The sequence below is a fragment of the Heterodontus francisci genome, chromosome 20 (genome assembly GCF_036365525.1).
Source record: "Heterodontus francisci isolate sHetFra1 chromosome 20, sHetFra1.hap1, whole genome shotgun sequence".
Lineage (NCBI taxonomy): Eukaryota > Metazoa > Chordata > Chondrichthyes > Heterodontiformes > Heterodontidae > Heterodontus > Heterodontus francisci.
In genome coordinates, this window is record NC_090390.1 from 76,933,390 (window position 1) to 76,957,064 (window position 23,675).

Genomic DNA, 23,675 nt, shown 5'->3' on the forward strand with positions numbered 1-23,675 from the left:
GAGGGGGGTGGAATCTGGTGCAGGTAATAAGCCATTTCCTCAGTGCCCACCATCGACATCCGGAAAGCTCATCCACGTCCTTCGGGAGGTGAAGCATCATTTGGCAGACTTAGAGGTGATTACATTTGCTAAGGGTTTTTTTTTTTGCAGTGGTTTAAATAAAGGCATGCAGCATTGCCGACAGTGCGCTGCAGATGCTCTCCGAGCCATCTCCCGCGGGCGCTTTGAAGTTGCGGCCGGGGGGGCCGTTCGTGGATGTTTGGGTGTTCGGGGCACCTTTTCACAGGACTTCTCTCGGGTCCCGCAGCTCCTTCTTCACCTCAATGGACTTACCGCATGCCGTGGCTGCAGACACTCTGGACTGTGAAGACAGCAGGATCGGAGATTGAAGTATCGGCAGCTGTGCTCGTCAGTTTCATCCGGATCAATTTCATTGAGAAAACAAAGAGCAGGTGTGGCTGGGGGAGGGCAGTGGGCCCAGGTAACATACACTAAATTAACTGTTAACTTTTAGATAGGGCTAAAAATGAACTGATTTAAAGAGCCAGGGGAATTTAAACAGTTTAAGAGGGCAGATTGAGGGAGAAAACGTTAGGGATGGGAGCAGATGGCCATGGATAGAGTTGAACAGCAAGGGAGCTTCCTAGGGAGCTTCCAGCCCAGGAGCCATCTTGACCAGTACAGTGCTTAACCACCAATGTATAGTAACACTGCAGAGTTTGGACCACACATAGCACTAACGCATCCTACAGTTCAGACAAGAAACAGTGCTAACAGCCCGCCAAATGCTAACACTGGAGGTGGCAATGTGCACCACTTGCATTAGAGCAACCAACACTGTGCAAATGCTAGCACAGATAGCTACAGAAAACATGTATCTAGTCTGCTGGTTGGAACAGTTGGCATGATTTTAGATTTCTCTGCTTTATTAGGGAGCCGAGAAAGGTGATTCAATCAGCATGAAGAGAGCTTGGGAATCACAGGCAACGCACATTGCACAGTGCAAACCTCTACTCCGAGAGCTGCTTTGCTGGTTGGGTTATGTTGCTCATCCTCATTTTATGGCTCCTTCTCTTCCTCATTCAAAAAGTAGTTGCAAAATAATTATAGATGAGCAGGATCATTTGATCCCGTATTGAGAATACTGTTAGCAGTTCTAGATTTGAATCTATTCCCTTTTGCCCTACTTTGGGGATCTGCCTTGGTCTTTCTACTGACCCCAGCACATCAGTACCTCCCTCATGCCTTGGTGACCAGGACTACACAAGGTAGTTAAGGTGTGGTGTGAGCAACAGGCCATTCACTTTGATCACAACTTCCACTCTTGTGAAGACCCAGATGTTCCCTATGAAAACTGCCCTTCTCTTGACAATATAGAGGTGGCCTGGCTATCAGCCACCTCAACCTCTGCCATGATTTATCTCTCGTGGCCCCAACGTGTCCTGATCAATCTGTTGGTAACAAGCCCATCAGAAACAAGTGAAGGAGGGGAGGCTGGATAAATGCAAGCATACAGGAGTGTGATTCTGCAACATGCTTTGTCCACTATTTTGAAACTGCAGTTTGAGCAGTCAAGGGTACTTCAGAACTGCCAGCAAAGGAAGTAGATACTGCTGCCATCACAGAAATGTCAACAGCTTGCATATCCTCCTGCTGAGCTCTGCACTGATCATCTTGACTGCCACAGTCAGCGTCTTCCTCGTGTCATGCTGTGCCTACCACCTAATATTTTAGATGCAGGTTCTGGACTCCTCCAATGGTTCCAGCATCAGCACAAGAGGAGACAGTCTCCATAGCCTGCACCCAAGACCAATGCTCCAGAATTATTGATCTTTAACAGCCTAGGCCCTCCTAGATCATAGCATCTCAGCTGAGCCCTGTTGCTTATGACACCTCCTCAAAGCTGTCCCCAGCTCCTAATTCTCGCTGTTGCTCAGTATCCATCCAGCTATATCATCCTCTCTGGGTCATTAATATCCACGCTGTCAGTAATAATGCTTCCCTAAGTGGGTGTATCTGGGCTGGAGCAGAGTAAACAAGATGCCATGTCAGGATCCTTCTGGAAGAATGGAGCTGTCAAACACATCTCTAAACATCCAGCACTTCTGAGGGATGCAAATAACAACCAACTGATTTGTGCCTCATGAGATGCATCTGAGCATTACCAGCCATGATCTCACTGAATGGCGGAGCAGACTCGAAAAGCTAAATGACCAGTTAATGTCAACAGGCTATTCGGCTAGATGGCCATCATCGCCAAATCCAATTCTCCCCCACCAAAAACCCACACTTTAAGCAGGGCTCAAAAGATCACCAATGTGCCACACATTTTTCATATTCCTCTCCTCCCAGCCTAATCAGGAGCTATCAGGTACTAAGTCAGCACTCGCAGCAAAACCTAACGGCCACATAAGCCTAAATTCCAGCCGTGGCTCAATGGTAGCACTCTTGTCTCTGTCACAGGTTCTGGGCTCAATCCCACTGCAGAGACACAAGCACAGATCAGGCCGGCACTACAGTGCAGTGCGCTGCACTGTAAGAGTTGCATATCAACTGGACGAGACATTAAACCGAGGCCTCACCTGTCCGTTCAGATGAACGTCAAAGATACCATGTCCCAATATCAAATTGTTGAAAATATGCAGTTAAATTGAAAAACTGGAAAAATTAAGTTCAACACCTAAATAATTGCCAACTTTTTTTTAGTGTTTGATGAGAAAAGGGATACTGCTCCTCTGTAACTTGTCATCATAGGGTAGCAAGTATTAATCTGTTGACAGTTTAAACTGGAACAGAAAAACAGAACCAGCAAGTTTTTCCTAGTAAAGTCTGTCACTAATTGGAAACTGTTTTTAAACCAGGTACAACAGCAATCATTAGAAAGAATTCTCAGCAAAGTGGAATAGGAAACGACAATGAACATTTCACTGTTTTTAGTGGTTTTAAATTTGAGAGAAAAGAAACTCTGATTAGCCAGGATACAATTTTATCTGCAAAGATTTGCATTTATATACCACCTTTCACGACCACTGGACATCTCAAAAGTGTTTTACAGTCAATAAAGTACTTTGAAAGTGCTGTCATTATTGTCACATAAGAAATGCAGCAGCTAATTTGCACACAGCAAGCTCTCAAGTGGCAACCAATCTGTTTCTTGTGATGTTGATTGAGGGATATGTATTGACCAGGACACCAGGAATAACTCCCCTGTTCTTCATAAATAGTGCTATGGGACCTTTTGTGTCCAACGGAGAGGGCAGATGGGGCCTTGGTTTAACGTCTCATCCAAGTGATGATATTTCTAACAGCACAGCACTCTTTCAGTATTGTACTGGAGCATCAGCCGAGATTATTGCGCTCAACTCCTGGAATGGAACTTGAACCTACAACCTTCCGACTCAGAGGTGACCCAACTGAGCCACAGCTGACAAAAGTAAAAAAAAAATGCTGTTTCAAAAATGGCAGGTACAAAACCTCCATTTTGGTTTGCATTCAAGTCACATCAGAGCTCATCACATTCCATAACTACCAAGCAAGGGGCAGGGAAACTATCCCTCTAGTTATAAACTAGAGATACATAAGTCACGAAAAGCAGCAACACAGGTTAATCAGGCCACTAAAAAAAACAAACAAAACACTGAGGCTCACTTTTAGAGGGGTAGAATTGAAAAGCAGAGCAGTTTTGTTCAAATTGCTTAGATCCTTGGTTCGACCGCATTTGGAAAACTGTGAATAGTCTGGGCTCCATATGATAAAGGCACTGGAGATGGTGTTTTAAAAAATATATATACTAGAAGGTACCATCAGGAAAGACTGAATAGGTTGGGGCTCTTTTCTCGAGAGGACTAAGGGGTGACCTGATAGGGATCATCAAGACTATGAAAGGGTTTGATAGAAATATCATCTCTACATCTACCCTACTTGTATGGAGGACCAAAACTAGAGGTCATAAATATACAAGATAGTCACTAATAAATCCAAAAGGGAATACAGCAAAAACATATTTACCCAGAGTGCTTAGCAAATGGAACACATTATCACAAGGAGTAGCGGAAGTGATTAGCACTGATGCATTTAAAGGAAACCAGGTAAACACGAAGGAAAAAGGAACACAAGGACACATTGATACAAGAATAAGATATGGTAGAGTGGAGGTTCATGTGGAGCATAAAGACAGACATAGATCTATTGGGCCAAATGGACTGCTGCAAATACTATGTAATACTATGTACAAGAATTACTTCAAGGCAACATCTCATGACTGCATATTGTCAAAGAGGGCACAAATTTAAGGTCATCGCAAAAGACTTTGAAGGAGAGGTGACAAGAAATGTTTTTACACAATAGGTGACTGGAACATAAGACTTCTAATCAGCTTAATCAGAGCTGAAACAGAGTCCATAAATTATTTTAAAAGGGAATTAGATGGCTGCTTGTAGAAGTGGAATGTTAACAAGTTTGAGAATCAAGCAAGAAAATGGAACCACATTTGTAACAAATGCTAAGCTTTTGTGCTGCAATCTATCAATGGAAATAAATATAAAAAGTAAATGAAGTGCATTATACGCAATACATCAGTAATTAGTGACATGGCCAACCTCCCACATTCAATTGTTCGTAAATTTGAGCTCATCCAAAACTTTTCTGCCTGTGTCCTGTTCACCCATGCTCGCTGACCTACACTGGCTCCCAGTTAAGCAACGCCTCGGTTTTAAAATTCTCATCTTTTGTATTCAAATCCCTCTAATGGCCTTGCCCCTCCATACCACCTCCAGCTCCACAACCCTCTGGGATATCTCCTTTCCTCTTGAGTCTGGCCTCTTCAGCATCCCCAATTTTAATCACTCCACTCAGCTGCCAAAGCCCAAAGCTCTGGAGTTCCCTCCCTACACCTTTCTTTCCTCCTTTAAGATGTGCCTTAAAACCTACCTCTTTAAACAAACTTTTTGCCATCTGCCCGAATATCTCCCCTTTTTAATATTTATTCTTGGAATGTGGGCATCACTGGAAGGACCAGCATCTATTGCCGATCTTTTTTTATTCTTTCATGGGATGTAGATGACGTTGACAAGGCCAGCATTTATTGCCCATCCCGAATTGCCCTCAACAACTGAGTGGCTTGCTCGGCCATTTCGGAGGGCATTTAAGAGAGTGAAAGACCAGGTAAGGACAGCAGATTTCTTTCCCTAAAGGATGTTAAGATGTTGGTAAGCTGCGTTCTTGAGCCACTGCAGTCCACAGTGCTGTTAGGGAGGGAGTTCCAGGATTTTGACCCGGTGAGTGAAGGAACATAGAGATATAGTTTCTACTCAGGATGGTGAGTGCGTTGGAGGGGAACATGTAGGTGGTGGTGGTGTTCCCATGCCCTTGTCCTTCTGGGTGGTAAAGGTGCCGAAGGAGCCTTGGTGAGTCTCTATGTGGTTCAGTGTCCAATTTTGTTTTATAATGCTCCAGTGAAGCACTTTGGGAAATGTATTACACTAAAAGGCGCTATAAAGACAAGTAGCTGTTGCATGGCTCTTCAGCTCAAACCAAAAAGAGTCCATCCCCTCCTCCATTTTAATTAAAATTGAAACAAAATAAATGGCTTTACTGATTTAAAATTGTTAGCTGTACTAAAACTGCACAGTACTTCAAACCACATTCTAACCACTGCAGACTATGAAGGGAGTTTGGTAAGTGAGTGAATTTTAAGGGTCAATATCTCAAGACTTATTTTTGTTTCCATCTAGCAATTAATTGAAATTACCATTTCAGTTAAGAGGTATGTTAGATTTCTTGCAGTTTTAAACAGTGGCATACTAACACTAAGTAGCTGTAGCTAGTTAATTAGGTAGCCTGCTTAAACTGGTTTCTGAGCTGTAGCAGAGCTGATAAAGCATTGTTTTCAGAGTATAAATTTAGGGAACTCTCAGTGCTGCTTGTCTGCATTGAGTGCTGCTGGAGGGCACTGTGTTAAGGGAGTTTGGTAAGGAAGGGAACATAAATTAAGAAAATAAATTTGAGTTCACAGAGTGTAAAGTGGGAGGTTGGTGCGTGAGGGAGGGGCCCCTCTATTTCTTCTACCTTTTTTCAGCCTCCAGTAGCTGCCTCTCTCTTCGGTACAGGGATTGGTCAATACCTTGTAAGTTATTTTACTTCTCATGGTAATAAAAAGTTTTTAAAGTTACGTTATGGCAGGTCGGCCTGGCCAAGTGGAATGTACATACTGCGGTATGTAGGAAGTCATGGACACACCACGTGTCCTAGACAAACATCTGCAGGAAGTGTCACCGATTGCAGAAACTTGAACTCTGGGTTTCGGAACTCGGCTGGAGTCACTGTTGTGCATCTGCGAGGCAGAAGACTATGTGGATAGCGCGTTTTGGGAGGCAGTCACACCACAGGGTATGAGCATGCAGGCAGAGAGGGAATGGGTGACTGCCTGGCAGTCTAAGGAGAACGAGGCTGGGAGTACAGGAATCCAGAGTCTATCTTGCTTGCTACTTGGTTTTCCATTTCGGATACCAGTGAGAGCGATGGTTCCTCGGGGGAGTGCAGCCAGAACAAAGTCCGTGGCAGCATGAGTGGCTCAGATGCACAAGAGGGGCGGAGGAAGAGCAGAACAGCAATTGTGATGGGGGATTTGATAGTCAGGGGATCAGACAGGCATTTCTGCAGCAGTAGACATGACTCCAGGATGGTGTTGCCTCCCTGGTGCCAGGGTCAAGGTGGTCACGGAGTGGCAGCAGGACATCCTTCTGGGGAGGGTGAACAGCCAGAGGTTGTGGCCCACATTGGTACCAATGACATAGATAGGAAGAGGGATAAGGTCCTGAAATCAGATTTTAGGGAGTTAGGTAGGAAATTAAAAAGCATGACCTCCAAAGCAGTAATCTCAGGATTACTCCCAGTGCCACGTGCTAGGGAGCATAGGAATAGGAGGATTGATCAATTGAACACATGGCTTGAGAATTGGTGTAGGATTTCTGAGGCATTGGGATCGGTTCTGGGGCAGGTGACACCTGTACAAGATGGATGGGCTACACCTTAACAGGACCAGAACTAACATCCTCGCAGGGAGATTTGCCAGTGCTGTTGGGGAGGGTTTAAACTATCTTGTCACGGGGATGGAAACCTGAGGGGTAGCTCAAATTGGAAGAAAGTAAAGCTGGTAACAAGAGATAGAAAAGTAGCAAGTGACATTAGAAGGCAGGAGAAACAAAGGCAAGCATCAACTAGGCTTAGAATGCAGAATGTCAAGACGACACAGTTAAGGGCACGCAGCATTCGCAACAAGGTAGATGATTTAAAGGCCCAAATAGAGGTAAATGGGTAAGATCTAATTGCCATAACGGAAACATGGCTACAGGGTTACCAAGGCTGGGAACTGAATATTCAAGGATGTTCGACATTTAGGAAGGACAGGCAAAAAAGAATAGGAGGTGCTGTTGTGCTGATAAGGGATGGGATCAGTATATTATTAAGGAAGGATCTCAGATCAGAAAAACAAAATGTGGAATCTATTTGGGTGGAGCTAAGAAACAGCAATGGGCAGCAAACATTGGTAGGTGTTGTTTATAGGCCAAACAGTAGTGGTAGTGGGGGAGCATGGTATTAATCAGGCTGGTTAATACAGTAATCATGGGTGACTTCAATCTGCAAAGAGACTGGGTAAACCGAATGAGCACTAATGCTGTGGAGGACGAGTTTCTGGAGTGTGTTAAGGATGGTTTTCTAGAGCAGTATGTTGAGGAACTGACTAGAGAACAGGCTACTTTAGATCTAGTATTATGTAATGAGAAAGGGCTAATTAATAATTTTGTTGTAAAAGAACCTTTAGGGATGAGTGACCATAATGATAGAATTTTACATTATGTTTGAAAGTGAGGGAGTTCAATCTGAAGCCAGGGTGTTAAATTTGAAAAAAGAAAATTATGAAGGTATGAGGGGAAAATTGGCTGATGTGGATTGGGAAAATACAGCAACTATACATTCCTTCAAGGCACAAAAACCCCAAAAGTAAAGGCAGTCAACCGTGGATAACAAAGGAAGTTAAGGATTGTATAAGGTAGGTAAAATTAGAGTACGAGAGAAAGCTAACAAGAAATATAAAGACAGATAGTAAGAGTTTCTATAGATATTTTAAAAAGAAATGAGTTAAAGTGAGCGTTGGTCCTATAGAAAGTGAGTCTGGGGAATTAATAATGGATAAGATGATGGCAGATGAATTGAACAGATATTTTTCATTGGTCTTCACTACTGAGGATACAAGTAACATCCCAGTATTAGCTTTAAGTCAGGAAATGGAAGGGGGTGAGGAACAAGAAAATTACAACCACCAGGAAAGTGGTACTGAACAAACTGCTGGAGCTGCGGGCTGACAAGTCCCTGGGTCCTGATGGACTTCATCCTAGAGCGTTAAAAGAAGTGGCTAGTATGATAGTTGATGCATTAGTTTTAATTTTCCAAAATTCCCTAAATTGGGGGAAGGTTCCTTTAGATTGGAAAATAGAATAAAGCTCCTTTATTCAAAAAGGAAGGGAGTCAGAAAGCAGGAAACTACGGGCCTGTTAGCTTAACATCTGTCTTAGGGAAAATGTGAGAAGGTATTAAAGACAGTGGAGCAGCGCATTTAGAAAAATTCAAGGCAATCAGGCAGAGTCAACATGGTTTTGTGAAAGGGAAATCATATTTAACCAATCTCATTTGCACTGGAGTGCTGACTTGGGGCTGCATTAGAGTGCTAAAGTGGGAGTTTTGTGACTAAGGGAGTTCGGTGAGGAGGGAGTGAGGAGCTCCTTTCATTTCCGACCTGTCCTGAAAGAGAGTGAGGGGAGCCAAGAGTTTCCAAAGAGCACAGCTGACTGGTGAGTAAGTCCTGGTGAGTATTTTTCAAACTGGATTGAATTGTAAGTCTTTGTTTTAGCAAGACTTAAGTTGATTTTATTATTTTTTTTATTATAATAGTCTTCTAAAGTTTTTAATTTAAAGGGTTTAGTCATGGCAGGAGAGCTTAAAGCCATGGTTTGCTTCTCTTGCTGCATGTGGGAATCAGGGAACATTTCCAGTCCCTGGGACCAGCATGTGTGCAGGAAGTGTGTCCAGCTGCAGCTCCTGGAAGCTCGGGTTTCAGAGCTGAAACGGCATTTGGAAACACTGGAGCATCCGCGAGTCTGAGAGCATCGTGGATAGCACGTTTAGAGAGGTGGTCACACTGCAGCTGAAGGGACTTGAGGAAGGAAGGCAATGGGTTACCACTGGGCAGTCCAAGAGAAACAGGCAGGTAGTTCAGGAGTCCCCTGGGGTCTCGCTTGCAAATCGGTATTCCATTTTGGAGGCTGATGAGGTTGGTTCCTCCAGGGAGTGCGGGCAGAGCCAAGCATCTGGCACCATAAGCAGCCTGTCCGCACAGGAAGGGGGAAAGAGAGGAAGAGCAATAGTAATAGGGGATTCTACAGTCAGGGGAACAGATAGGCGCTACTGTGGCTGTCAACGTGACTCTAGGATGGTATGTTGCCTCCCCGGTGCCAGGGTCTGGGATGTCACTGAATGGCTGCAGGGCATCCTGAAGGGGGAGGGTGATAAGGCAGAGGTCATGGTACATGTTGGTACCAAGACATAGGTAGAAAGAGTGATGAGGTCTTGCATCAAGAATTCAGGGAGTTAGGCACTAAACTAAAAAGCAGGACCTCTCGGGTTGTAATCTCTGGATTACTTCCATTGCCACGTGCTAGCGAATATAGAAATAGGAGAATAGCACAGATGAATGCGTGGCTTAAGAGTTGGTACAGGAGGGAGGGTTTTAGATTCCTGGACCACTGGGACTATTTCTGGGGAAGGTGGGACCTGTACAAGCGGGACAGTCTACATCTGAACCAGAGGGGGACTAACATCCTTGCTGGTGGGTTTGCTAGTGCTGTTGGGAGGAGTTTAAACTAATTTGGCAGGGCGAGGGGACAGACTCCTAGCAGAATAGGGACACAGCTAAACACAGGAAAGCAAACAAGTCAGAGGGAATACAGTGGAAGTAAGTTTCAAGGGAGTAAGACCAGGATGGATGGCCTCTACTTTAATGCCAGGAGTATTACAGGTAAAACAGATGAGTTAAGGGCAAGGATTGACATGTGGAACTGTGATATAGTGGCCATCACGGAGACATGGTTGAGGGAGGGGCAGGATTGGCAGCTCAATATCCCGGGATACAGAATCTTCAGGCGAGACAGAGGAGGGGGCACTGCAATATTAGTTAAGGAGTCAGTTACTGCAGTAAGGAGAGATGATATCTTGGAGGGGGCATCAAATGAAGCTTTATGGGTAGAGTTTAGGAATAAAGAGACAGCCACATTGCTAGGTGTCTATTATAGACCCCCAGATAGTCAGCGGGAAATTCAGGAGCAAATATGTGCGCAATTCGCAGAGGTGTGTAAAAATAATAGGGTAATTATATTAGGTGATTTCAACTTTCCCAACATTAATTGGGATAGTCATCGTGTTAAGGTCTTAGATTGAGTGGAGTTCTTAAAATGTATACAGGAGAACTTTTTAGCTCAATATGTAGAGGATCCAACAAGGGAGGGTGCAGTGCTGGACCTAACTCTGGGGAATGAAGCCGGACAGGTGGTTGATGTGTTGGTGGGGGAGCATTTTTGTGATAGCGACCACAACATGGTACAATTTAAGCTCGTTATGGAGAAAGAAATAGACAAGTTACAAAAAAAGGCTTTGGATTGGGGGAGAGCAAATTTTAGTAAAATATGGCAGCATCTGGCCAAGGTAGACTGGAAAGAGTTACTTGTCGGGAAATCTACAGAAGAGCAGTGGGGGGCATTCAAAAAGGAAATGGGGAGGGTACACGCCCAACATGTTCCCTCAAGGGTAATAGGTAGGAGCAACAAGCCCAGAAAACCATGGATGACCAGAAACATTCAAGATACGATGAGAAGGAAAAGAGAGGCTTTTAGCAAATACAACTAGAGCAAATCAACTGAAGCATTAGTGGAGTACAGAAAGTGTAGGATGGAGCTTAAGAAAGCAATGAGGAGAGCAAAGAGGGGATATGAGAAAATTCTGGCTGGTAAAAAAAAAAGGGAAAATCCCAAGATATTCTATAAGTATATCAATGGGAAGATGATAACCAGGGAAAGAGTAGGACCCATTAGGACCAAAGGGGAAATCTGTGGGTGGAGCCAGAGGACATTGGTAGGGTGTTGAACGAATACTTCACATCTGTCTTCACCCAAGAGAATGAGGATGTAGATATGGAACTTGGAGACTGTCAAGTTCTTTAGCAAATTGTCATAGGGAGTGACAAGGTATTGGAGGTTTTGGCATGCTTAAAAGTGGACAAATCTCCAAATCCAAACGATTCGTGTCCCAGGATGCTGTGGGAGGCGAGGGTGGAAATTGCAGGGGCTCTGTCCCTAATTTTTAATTCCTCTCTGGCCATGGGGGAGGCGCCAGAGGACTGGAGAACAGCTAATGCATTCCCACTATTTAAGAAAGGTTGTAGAGATAAGCCAGAGAACTACAGACCAGTGAGTCTCACGTCAGTGGTAGGGAAACTATTGGAGAAAATTCTGAAGGAAAAAATCCATCTCCACTTGGAGAGGCAAAATTTGATGAGGAATAGTCAGCATGGCTTTGTCAGAGGAAGGTCATGCCTAACAAATCTGATTGAATTTTGAGCATGTGACCAGGTGTGTAGATGAGGGTAGTGCAGTTGATGTAGTTTACATAGATTTCAGCAAAGCCTTTGACAAGGTCCCACATGGGAGACTTATCAAGAAAGCAAATGGGATACAGGGTAACTTGATAAGGTGGATTCAAAATTGGCTTAGCTGTAGGAGACAGAGAGAGATGACAGAAGGCTGGAAGACAGTGTCCAGTGGCGTACGACAGGGATCTGTGCTGGATCCCCTATTGTTTGTCATTTATATAAACGACATAGATGACTATGTGGGGGGTAGGATCAGTAAGTTCGCAGATGACACAAAGATTGATCGAGTGGTTAACAGTGAGGTGGAGTGTCTTGGGTTACAGGAAGTTATAGACGGGATGGTCAAATGGGCAGAAAAATGGCAGATGGACTTTAACCCTGAAAAGTGTGATGTGATGCACTTTGGAAGGAGTAATGTGACACGGAAGTATTCAATGAATGGCCTGACACTGGGAAGTTCCGAGGAACAAAGGGACCTTGGCGTGTTTGTCCATAGATCCCTGAAGGCAGAAGGGCAGGTTAATAGGGTGGTGAAAAAGGCATATGGGACACTTGCCTTTATCAATCGAGGAATAGATTACAAAAGCAGGGAGGTCATGTTGGAGTTGTATAGAACTTTGGTAAGGCCACAGCTGGAGTAGTGTGCGCAATTCTGGTCACCACATTATAGGATGTGATTGCACTGGAGGGGGTGCAGAGGCGATTCACCAGGATGTTGCCTGGAATGGAACATTTAAGCTATGAAGAGAGGTTGGATAGGCTTGGATGTTTTCGCTGGAGCAGAGAAGACTGAGGGGTGACCTGATCGAGGTGTACAAGATTGAGGGGCATGGACAGGGTGGATAGAGAGCAGCTGTTCCCCTTAGTTGAAGGGTCAGTTACGAGGGGACACAGGTTTAAGGTGAGGGGCAGGAGGTTTAAGGGGGATTTGAGGAAGAACTTTTTTACCCAGAGGGTGGTGACAGTCTGGAATGCACTGCCTGGGAGGGTGGCAGATGCAGGTTGCCTCACATCCTTTAAAAAGTACCTGGATGAGCACTTGGTACGTCATAACATTCAAGGCTATGGGCCACATGCTGGCAAATGGGATTAGGTAGACAGGTTTTCTTCTCTTCTTTGGCCTCCTTGTCTCGAGAGATAAGCGCCTGGAGGTGGTCAGTGGTTTGTGGAGCAGCGCCTGGAGTGGCTATAAAGGCCAATATTAGAGTGCCAGACTCTTCCACAGGTGCTGCAGATAAAATTGGTTGTCGGGGCTGTTACACAGTTGGCTCTCCCCTTGCGCTTCTGTCTTTTTTCCTGCCAACTGCTAAGTCTCTTCAACTCGCCCAACTTTAGCCCCACCTTATGGCTGCCCACCAGCTCTGGCGATCGCTGGCAACTGACTCCCACGACTTGTGATCAATGTCACAGGACTTTATGTCGCATTTGCAGACGTCTTTAAAGCGGAGACATGGACGGTCAGGTGTCTTTAATACATCAGTGCAGACTCAATGGGCCCAAGGGCCTCTTCTGCACTGTATTATTCTGTGATTCTGTGAATTTATTGGAGTTCTTTGAAGGAGTTACATGTGCTGTGGATAAAGGGGAACCAGTGGATGTATTGTACTTAGATTTCCAGGAGTCATTTGATAAGGTGCCACATCAAAGGCTATTGCAGAAAATAAAAGCTCATGGTGTAGGGGGTAACATATGGACAGAAGTTTGGCTAGCTAATAGGAAACAGAGGAAACATAAATGGATCATTTTCTGGTTGGTAAGATCTAATGAGTGGTGTGCCACAAGGATCTGTGCTGGGGCTCAACTTGGGGACCGAAGGTATGGTTGCTAAATTTGCTGATAGCACTAAGATAGGTAGGAAAGTAACTTGTGAAGAGGACATAAGGGGGCTACAAAGGGATATAGACAGGTTAAGTGAGTGGGCAAAGACCTGGCAAATGGAGTATAATGGGAGAAAGTGGGAAATTGTCCACTTTGGCAGGAAGAATAAAAAAAATTAACTAAATGGAGAGATTGCAGAGCTCAGATTGGAGAGGGATCTGGGTGTCCTAGTTCATGAATCGCAAAAGGTTAGTATGCAGGTACAGCACGTAATTGGAAAGTTAATAGAATGTTATTATTTATCGCAAGGGGAATTGAATACAAAAGTAGGGAGGTTATGCTTCAGCTATACAGGGCATTGATTAGACCACATCTGGAGTACTGTGTACAGTACTGATCTCCTTAATTAAGGAAGGATGTAAATACGTTCGAGGCTATACAGAGAAGGTTTACTAAACTAATACCTGGAATGGGTGGGCTGTCTTGCGAGGAAAGATTGGACAGGCTAGGCTTGTATGTGCTGGAGTTCAGAAGAGTAAGAGGCGGCTTGATTGAAACATACAAGATCCTGAGGGGTCTTGACAGGGTGGATGTAAAAAGGATGTTTCCCCTTGTGGGAGAACCTAGAACTAGGGGTCACAGTTTAAAAATAAGGGGTCGCCCATTTAAGACAAATGAGACGACATTTTTTCTGAGGGTCCTCAAAAGGCGGTGGAAGCAGAGCCTTTGAATATTTTGAAGGCAGAGGTAAATAGATTCTTGATAAGCAAGGGGGTGGAAGGTTATTGGGGGTGGGTGGAAATGTGGAGTAATCAGTTCAGCCATGAACTTATTGAATGGCAGAGCAGGCTCGAAAGGCCGAGTGGCCTGCTCCTGCTCCTAATTCGTATGTTGGCATAAGAAAAGGCCTATAAAGTTGCCAGAATTGGTAGTAAACCTGAGGATTGGGAGGATGTTAGAATATCACAAAGGAGCTTTTGAGGACCAAGAAACTGATAAAGAAATGGAAAATAGAATATGAATGTAAGCTAGCAAAAAATATAAAAACGGACTGTAAAAGCTTCTACAAGTATGTAAAAAGTAATCGTTTGACTGAGACAAATGTGGGTCCATTACAGGCAGAGTCAGGAGAATTTATAATGGGGAATAGAGAAATGGCCGAGAAGCTAAATGATTACTTTCTGTCTGTCTTCACTGAGGAGGATACAAGAAAGCTCCCAGAATTAGAGATCCAAGGGATTAGGGGGAAATGAGTATTAGTTAGAAGGTTGTATTGGAGAAAGTAATGGGGCTGAAGGTTAAGTCCCCAGGACCTGATATTCTACTTCCCAGTGTGTTGAAAGAGGTAGCTATGGAAACACAATTTCAAAATAAGGGGGAAACAACTTAGGACAGAGATAAGGAGCATTTTTTTTTTTTACTCAGAGGGTTGTGAATCTTTGAAATAGTCTACCCCAGAGGGCTGTGGAAGCTCAGTCACTGAGTATGTTTAAAGCAGAGATCGACAGATTTCTAAATATCAATGACATAAGGGGATATGAGGATAGTGTGGGGAAAAAGGCATTGAAGTGGATGATCAGCCATGATCATATTGAATAGCGGGGCAGGCTTAATGGGCTGAATGGCCTACTCTTGCTCCTATGTTCCTAACCAAGGAATAGGGCAACTGGAGTATCCAAAGGAACAACTGAAACCGTGCTAGTGGTTTTTTTTAAATTAAGCACAAGTGTGTTTCAGTTTTTCTAAGACACCCCTGTCAGCAACAGAAACCGGAAATTAAAGATAGCTGAGTGTGAAAGAACAGTCGAAACTTCTCAGAAAAGCTCAAAAGAAAGTATCATTAACTCATAATAGAAAAACACACCATTTTCATGTGCGCAGTCTTTGCACAATCAGACTGAAAGTAAAGTAAAAAAACTAATGCTGAAAATACAAAAGATGTAAGGCGGCAGATCATGATGTCACACGTAGTACTCTTCAGAAATGAAGAGCTCGCAAAGCATAATAATCTCTTTTCCATTTACAGATGCTAACTGGCCTACTATTATAGCTCCAGCATTTCCCCTCATTTTATCTTATCAAGGTAGATGTACGGCTTCGGGGCCATGCTGTTTTGCCAAGCATTTTCTCTATGCACCATGGAACCTCAGAAGTCACAAAGATCAAAGTCACGGTCCTATTAACTCGCACATACCAAAAGCTGCTGATACTATCAGTTCTTGCTGTTCTATTTCAGATTTTATCTATCAGTAATGCAACAGTGGTTTAGACACCTCTTTCCAAACTTGATGGCTCCAATGTTCAAACAAATCAAGCCTCTTAATTGCGTTCGCCACGTAGTGGCACTGTCATGCCATTCGGGCGTTGAAATTCTGGAAGCAGTTCAGGTGGTTTCCAAATACGACAGTGGTTAAATTTGTTCTAAAGAAGACTTGAATTTTTCTCCCCCACAGCTTATTGGCACTTGAACTCCATCCCGGCTTGCCATCAAGTTAGTTGGCCGCCACAAGGGACTGTCCTACAATTGGCTTTGATATGTCTGGATTAGAGGGGGGAATAATTAATCACAGTCCACACTCCTGGGTGATTTCCCGTGACTTTTCATGGAAGGTGCAAATGTTTAGCAAGGACAGGTATGGACCCAAATCTGGTGCAAATCTGATTGCACGGTTTATTTACTGACGACGATTAGGACAGCGTGTTACAATAAAGACATGCTCAATTCAAACTTGGTTACAATTGGGATAATTGTGCTACCAACTGCTTCGGGCACCTTGGACTTCATTGCACAATGATTTTATTGTATTTTGCATTGTTACAAATAAGCCAACATACAGCATTAAACAGTGTAACATGACCACTTCAATTACATCACTTCAGCTTGAATACACACTTGTATTGGGAACTGGAGCAAAGGGAAGAGTCAGCATTACTAAGGACAGTGTCACATGCAGAAACTATCAACTGCTTCATAAATTTAATACCTGCGTCATAGTGACAACACCTTGCAGTACATCCTATGAAAACATTGTAACTGGCTCCCTCCCATTAAATCTCAAACAAATGTTGAAAATTATCAGACCATGGAACAACAAACAGAATAGATACGATACAATGCATTTGGCACTGTTGGAAAGAACAAAGAACAGTACAGCACAGGAACAAGCCATTCGGCCATCCAAGCCTGCGCCGATCTTGATGCCGGTCTAAACTAAAAACCTTCTGCACTTCCGGGGCCCATATCTCTCTTCCCTTCCTATTCATGTATTTGTCAAGATGCCTCTTAAATGTCGCTATCGTACCTGCTTCCACCACCTCCCCTGGCAGCAAGTTCCAGGCACTCACCACCCTCTGTGTAAAAAAACTTGCCTCGCACATCCCCTCAACTTTGCCCCGTGCACCTTAAACCTATGTCCCTTAGTAACTGACTCTTCCACCCTGGGAAAAAGCTTCTGACTATCCACTCTGTCCATGCCACTCATAACTTTGTAAACCTCTATCATGTCGCCCCTCCACCTCCGTCGTTCCAGTGAAAACAATCCGAGTTTATCCAACCTCTCCTCATAGCTAATGCCCTCCAGACCAGGCAACATGCTGGTAAACCTCTTCTGTACCCTCTCCAAAGCCTCCACATCCTTCTGCAACCAGAATTGTACGCAATATTCCAAGTGTGGCCTAACTAAAGTTATGGACAGCTGCAACATGACTTGCCTATTTTTATACTCTAGGCCCCGACCGATGAAGGCAAGCATGCCGTATGCCTTCTTGACTACCTTATCCACCTGCGTTGCCACTTTCAGTGACCTGTGGACCTGTACGCCCAGATCTCTCTGCCTGTCAATACTCCTAAGGGTTCTGCCATTTACTGTATACCTCCCACCTGCATTAGACCTTCCAAAATGTATTACCTCACATTTGTCCGGATTAAACTCCATCTGCCATTTCTCCGCCCAAGTCTCCAACCGATCTATATCCTGCTGCATCCTGACAATCCTCATCACTATCCGCAACTCCACCAACCTTTGTGTCGTCCGCAAACTGACTAATCAGACCAGCTACATTTTCCTCCAAATCATTTATATATACTACAAACAGCAAAGGTCCCAGCACTGATCCCTGCGGAACACCACTAGTCACATCCCTCCATTCAGAAAAGCACCCATCCACTGCTACCCTCTGTCTATGACCGAGCCAGTTCTGTATCCATCTTGCCCACTCACCTCTGATCCCGTGTGACTTCACCTTTTGTACCAGTCTGCCATGAGGGACCTTGTCAAAGGCTTTACTGAAGTCCATATAGATAACATCCACTGCCCTTCCTTCATCAATCATCTTTGTCACTTCCTCAAAAATCTCAATCAAATTAGTGAGACAAGACCTCCCCTTCACAAAACCATGCTGCCTCTCACTAATAAACTCATTTGTTTCCAAATGGGAGTAAATCCTGTCCCGAAGAATCCTCTAATAGTTTCCCTACCACTGACGTAAGGCTCACTGGCCTATAATTTCCTGGATTATCCTTGCTACCCTTCTTAAACAAACGAACAACATTGGCTATTCTCCAGTCCTCTGGGACCTCACCTGTAGCCAATGAGGATACAAAGATTTCTGTCGATGCCCCAGCAATTTCTTCCCTTGCCTCCCTCAGTATTCTGGGATAGATCCCATCAGGCCCTGGGGACCTATCTATCTTAATGCTTTACAAGACACCCAACACCTCCTCCTTTTTGATAACATGACACAGACTCTCCCTTCCCTAGACTCATCATCCACCAAGTCCTTCTCTTTGGTGAATACTGATGCAAAGTCCTCATTTAGTACCTCGCCCATTTCCTCTGGCTCCACACATAGATTCCCTCCTCTGTCCAACCCTTTCCCTGGTTACTCTCTTGCTCTTTACATACGTATAAAAAGCCTTGGGATTCTCCTTAATCCTGTTTGCCAATGACTTCTCATGACCCCTTTTAGCCGTCCTGATTCCTTGCTTAGGTTCCTTCCTACTGTCTTTATACTGCTCAAGGGCTCCGTCTGTTCCCAGCCTTCTAGTCCTTATGATTGCTTCCATTTGCTTTTTGACTGGCTCACAATATACCTCCTTATCCAAGGTTCCCGAAACTTGCCAAACTTATCCTTCTTCCTCACACGAACATGCCAGTCCTGGATTCTAATCAACTGACGTTGGAAAGACTCCCACATGTCACATGTTGATATACCCTCAAACAGCCGCCCCCAATCTAAATGTTTCAGTTCCTGCCTAATAGTGTTAGAATTAGCCTTCCCCCAATTTAGCACCTTCACCCAAGGACTACTCTTATCCTTATCCACAAGTACCTTAAAACTTATGGAATTATGGTCACTGTTCCCGAAATGCTCTCCTACTGAAACTTCGACCACCTGGCCGGGCTCATTTCCCCAATACCAGGTCCAGTACGGCCCCGTCCCTAGTTGGACTATCTACATATTGTTTCAAGAAGCCCTTCTGGATGCTCCTTACAAATTCTGCCCCATCCAAACCCCTAGCACTAAGCACTTGCCTTTACCATAGCAAGATTAGGAGGACAAAAAAAACTTATTAGGCAATCTCCAACTTGATCAGACAAGACTTGAATTGCAAATGTAGACATCCATGGGCTTCTTGCTTACAAAGATATAAATTTCATCACAGGCCTCAAAGATCATCAGCTTTGGCAATATCCTTTCAATACACTCATTCTGCCTCTTTCCAAACAAACACTGACATATTGTGTAAAAATATCACAGGAACAATTCAAAAGTGCAAAAGCTTTATAAGGATTCGCAAGAAAACTATTGTTGCTCCAACGCAATAATACAATGCCAAGGATATTCAAAATAATGTAAGTGTAACGGTTTTGCTCCCTTTGACGATGCCTTCCAAGTTTTAGACATCAGCTCAACCCCCAGAGCTCACTGCATGTGACTCTGTTAGCCAATCACAGGAAATGTTGTGGCAGAAACACATCTACTTGGACTGCTGCTGAAGTCTTTCCCTCAGCTTGTTAGCAAACAGCATTAATAACAAAGGCCTTCTACAGAACTACAGCTCAACTTAACGTTTCCCAATCAGACACAGAAATGAGGAGGATGGGGACAGAATAGGTAAGAGAGAAGAAAATAAATAAGCATGCTGAGGAGAAAGGGGAATAAACACCAGGGAGTTAGAGCAAGACAGGGGAAAAAAACGGGAGGGAGAGGGGGGGTGGGGGGAGGGAGAGGGGGGGTGGGGGGAGGGAGAGGGGGGGTGGGGGGAGGGAGAGGGGGGGAGAGGCGGTGGGAGAGGGGGAGAGAGGCGGTGGGAGGGGTGGGAAGGGAGAGAGGGGGTGGGGGGGGTGGGAAGGGAGAGAGGGGGTGGGGGGGGTGGGAAGGGAGAGAGGGGGTGGGGGGGGTGGGAAGGGAGAGAGGGGGTGGGGGGGGTGGGAAGGGAGAGAGGGGGTGGGGGGGGTGGGAAGGGAGAGAGGGGGTGGGGGGGGTGGGAAGGGAGAGAGGGGGTGGGGGGGGTGGGAAGGGAGAGAGGGGGTGGGGGGGGTGGGAAGGGAGAGAGGGGGTGGGGGGGGTGGGAAGGGAGAGAGGGGGTGGGGGGGGTGGGAAGGGAGAGAGGGGGTGGGGGGGGTGGGAAGGGAGAGAGGGGGTGGGGGGGGTGGGAAGGGAGAGAGGGGGTGGGGGGGGTGGGAAGGGAGAGAGGGGGTGGGGGGGGTGGGAAGGGAGAGAGGGGGTGGGGGGGGTGGGAAGGGAGAGAGGGGGTGGGGGGGGTGGGAAGGGAGAGAGGGGGTGGGGGGGGTGGGAAGGGAGAGAGGGGGTGGGGGGGGTGGGAAGGGAGAGAGGGGGTGGGGGGGTTGGGAAGGGAGGGGGTGGGGGGGGTGGGAAGCGAGAGAGGGGGTGGGGGGGGGTGGGAAGCGAGAGAGGGGGTGGGGGGGGTGGGAAGCGAGAGAGGGGGTGGGGGGGGGTGGGAAGCGAGAGAGGGGGTGGGGGGGGTGGGAAGCGAGAGAGGGGGTGGGGGGGGGTGGGAAGCGAGAGAGGGGGTGGGGGGGTGGGAAGCGAGAGAGGGGGTGGGGGGGGGGTGGGAAGCGAGAGAGGGGGTGGGGGGGGGGTGGGAAGCGAGAGAGGGGGTGGGGGGGGGTGGGAAGCGAGAGAGGGGGTGGGGGGGGTGGGAAGCGAGAGAGGGGGTGGGGGGGGTGGGAAGCGAGAGAGGGGGTGGGGGGGGTGGGAAGCGAGAGAGGGGGTGGGGGGGGTGGGAAGCGAGAGAGGGGGTGGGAAGCGAGAGAGGGGGTGGGGGGGGTGGGAAGCGAGAGAGGGGGTGGGGGGGGTGGGAAGCGAGAGAGGGGGTGGGGGGGGGTGGGAAGCGAGAGAGGGGGTGGGGGGGGTGGGAAGCGAGAGAGGGGGTGGGGGGGGTGGGAAGCGAGAGAGGGGGTGGGGGGGGTGGGAAGCGAGAGAGGGGGTGGGGGGGGTGGGAAGCGAGAGAGGGGGTGGGGGGGGTGGGAAGCGAGAGAGGGGGTGGGGGGGGTGGGAAGCGAGAGAGGGGGTGGGGGGGGTGGGAAGCGAGAGAGGGGGTGGGGGGGGTGGGAAGCGAGAGAGGGGGTGGGGGGGGTGGGAAGCGAGAGAGGGGGTGGGGGGGGTGGGAAGCGAGAGAGGGGGTGGGGGGGGGTGGGAAGCGAGAGAGGGGGTGGGGGGGGTGGGAAGCGAGAGAGGGGGTGGGGGGGGTGGGAAGCGAGAGAGGGGGTGGGGGGGGTGGGAAGCGAGGGGGGGGGTGGGAAGCGAGAGAGGGGGTGGGGGGGGTGGGAAGCGAGAGAGGGGGTGGGGGGGGTGGGAAGCGAGAGAGGGGGTGGGGGGGGTGGGAAGCGAGAGAGGGGGTGGGGGGGGTGGGAAGCGAGAGAGGGGGTGGGGGGGGTGGGAAGCGAGAGAGGGGGTGGGGGGGGGGTGAGAAGCGAGAGAGGGGGTGGGGGGGGGTGGGAAGCGAGAGAGGGGGTGGGGGGGGTGGGAAGCGAGAGAGGGGGTGGGGGGGGTGGGAAGCGAGAGAGGGGGTGGGGGGGGTGGGAAGCGAGAGAGGGGGTGGGGGGGGTGGGAAGCGAGAGAGGGGGTGGGGGGGGTGGGAAGCGAGAGAGGGGGTGGGGGGGGTGGGAAGCGAGAGAGGGGGTGGGGGGGGTGGGAAGCGAGAGAGGGGGTGGGGGGGGTGGGAAGCGAGAGAGGGGGTGGGGGGGGTGGGAAGCGAGAGAGGGGGTGGGGGGGGTGGGAAGCGAGAGAGGGGGTGGGGGGGGTGGGAAGCGAGAGAGGGGGTGGGGGGGGTGGGAAGCGAGAGAGGGGGTGGGGGGGGGTGGGAAGCGAGAGAGGGGGTGGGGGGTGTGGGAAGCGAGAGAGGGGGTGGGGGGTGTGGGAAGCGAGAGAGGGGGTGGGGGGTGTGGGAAGCGAGAGAGGGGGTGGGGGGTGTGGGAAGCGAGAGAGGGGGTGGGGGGTGTGGGAAGCGAGAGAGGGGGTGGGGGGTGTGGGAAGCGAGAGAGGGGGTGGGGGGTGTGGGAAGCGAGAGAGGGGGTGGGGGGTGTGGGAAGCGAGAGAGGGGGTGGGGGGTGTGGGAAGCGAGAGAGGGGGTGGGGGGGGTGGGAAGCGAGAGAGGGGGTGGGGGGGGTGGGAAGCGAGAGAGGGGGTGGGGGGGGTGGGAAGCGAGAGAGGGGGTGGGGGGGGGTGGGAAGCGAGAGAGGGGGTGGGGGGGGTGGGAAGCGAGAGTGGGGGTGGGGGGGGTGGGAAGCGAGAGAGGGGGTGGGGGGGGTGGGAAGCGAGAGAGGGGGTGGGGGGGGTGGGAAGCGAGAGAGGGGGTGGGGGGGGGTGGGAAGAAAGAGAGAGGGGGTGGGGGGGGTGGGAAGAAAGAGAGAGGGGGTGGGGGGGGTGGGAAGAAAGAGAGAGGGGGTGGGGGGGTGGGGGGGGTGGGAAGCGAGAGAGGGGGTGGGGGGGGTGGGAAGCGAGAGAGGGGGTGGGGGGGGGTGGGAAGCGAGAGAGGGGGTGGGGGGGGTGGGAAGCGAGAGAGGGGGTGGGGGGGGTGGGAAGCGAGAGAGGGGGTGGGGGGGGTGGGAAGCGAGAGAGGGGGTGGGGGGGGGGGTGGGAAGCGAGTGAGGGGGTGGGGGGGGGGGTGGGAAGCGAGTGAGGGGGTGGGGGGGGGGGGGTGGGAAGCGAGTGAGGGGGGGGGGGGTGGGAAGCGAGAGAGGGGGTGGGGGGGGGGGGAAAGAGGACAGAGAGTCAGTCACGCTGCCAAAGTTGCCTGACCAGAGCCGGGGGTGATGGCCTCACAGGCCGCGGCTTAATTTCTCCCTCCAGCCCCCCTGGCAACAAGCTGAGGCGGCGGAATGAAGCCTGTGGACAGTCCGTGGCAGATTATCAGTGAAGTCAGGCCGCTTGCTGCTTACCCTTTGCCGAGAGCCAGGGTTTTGCGCTGCTTCATGGCTTCATCCGAAGCCGCTGCTGTGGGCGGGCTGAAGAAGAAAAGCCGCACTCCATCCGCCACGGCTGCATCTTCCAAAACCCCCTCTTTCTGCCTGGTCAGTTGTTTTCTTCCCCTCTTCTCTGCTCCGCTGAGTTGAGAACTTGTCGGGCTTCCCGCTTTGCTGTATATGGAGATCGGGGCGGCTTCAGCGTCCCAGCACCTGTGACACAGGCCCGGCCTCTCACTGCGACGCCGTTACCTTAGGGGAGAGTCGGCGCGGGTCTCCTGGGAATTGTAGTCTCAGAGCGGAAGCGTCGCCATCTTGTGCCGCACAGAAGCAGCGGCGGCCGGACTACAAATCCCACAATGCAGCAGGCAGGCGCGCCTACTTCCCTGTTCCAAATGACTCGTAAGGGTAGCAAACTCTACACACCAAATAAAACAACTTTTTTTTTAACCCACTGCAGATTTTGCCTTCACTTTCTTTTGCCAAAAAATGCATCTGGTAATTGTGTTGCATTTCCAACAATGGGATTTCTTTTCGACTATTTCCTCCCCTCTTGCAAATCATGTTTGTGGTTTTCTACCGCAGAATTCATGCATTTAGAAAACAAAGATTTGTAACAGTTACTTGGTGAGTGGTAGGTTTTTTTGTATCCCGCCAATTGACTTTTTCCAGGTATGCTCAGCCACAGCATCTCACCTTTAGGCACTTTGGCAGCCTTCGGTCCTCAG

General features: G+C 48.4%; 1 protein-coding gene across 2 annotated transcripts in view; it reads right to left on the bottom strand.

Moving 5' to 3' along the window:
- Nucleotides 1-23,222, bottom strand: part of slf2 (SMC5-SMC6 complex localization factor 2) — a 135,208-nt gene extending 111,986 nt beyond the window's left edge. The window contains exon 1 of one of the 2 annotated variants that reach the window (XM_068053046.1): nucleotides 22,924-23,220. In XM_068053046.1, the coding sequence (XP_067909147.1) occupies nucleotides 22,924-22,958 (35 nt within the window). In that variant the 5' untranslated portion in view covers nucleotides 22,959-23,220. Of the gene's footprint in view, nucleotides 1-22,923 lie in introns of both variants that reach the window. The other variant, XM_068053047.1, reaches the window with a different exon arrangement.
- Between the last annotated feature and the right edge of the window lie 453 nt (nucleotides 23,223-23,675).